Source organism: Pterocles gutturalis, unplaced genomic scaffold (genome assembly GCF_000699245.1).
Source record: "Pterocles gutturalis isolate BGI_N339 unplaced genomic scaffold, ASM69924v1 scaffold7268, whole genome shotgun sequence".
NCBI lineage: Eukaryota > Metazoa > Chordata > Aves > Pterocliformes > Pteroclidae > Pterocles > Pterocles gutturalis.
Genome location: NW_010120326.1, coordinates 3,883 through 4,095, shown reverse-complemented (window position 1 = coordinate 4,095; position 213 = coordinate 3,883). Strand labels below are relative to the sequence as shown.

General features: G+C 66.7%; 1 protein-coding gene across 1 annotated transcript in view; it reads left to right on the top strand.

Moving 5' to 3' along the window:
• Window positions 1–57: 57 nt before the first annotated feature.
• Window positions 58–213, top strand: part of MAPKAPK2 (mitogen-activated protein kinase-activated protein kinase 2) — a gene marked incomplete at both ends in the record, with an annotated part of 3,941 nt that continues 3,785 nt past the window's right edge. Inside the window, one exon of the mRNA XM_010076859.1 lies at window positions 58–197. Within this exon, the coding sequence (XP_010075161.1) occupies window positions 58–197 (140 nt within the window). The remainder of the gene's footprint in view (window positions 198–213) is intronic.

Genomic DNA, 213 nt, shown 5'->3' with positions numbered 1-213 from the left:
CGCCCCCCCAGCCGGTCTGGGGGGTCAGGGCTGACGGGGGTCTCGCTTCTCTCGCAGATGCTGCAGGACTGCCCGAAGGCGCGCAGGGAAGTGGAGCTGCACTGGAGAGCGTCGCAGTGCGCGCACATCGTCCGCATCATGGACGTCTACGAGAACCTCTACCAGGGGAGGAAGTGTCTGCTCATCGTCATGGAGTGGTGAGTCCCCCGGGGG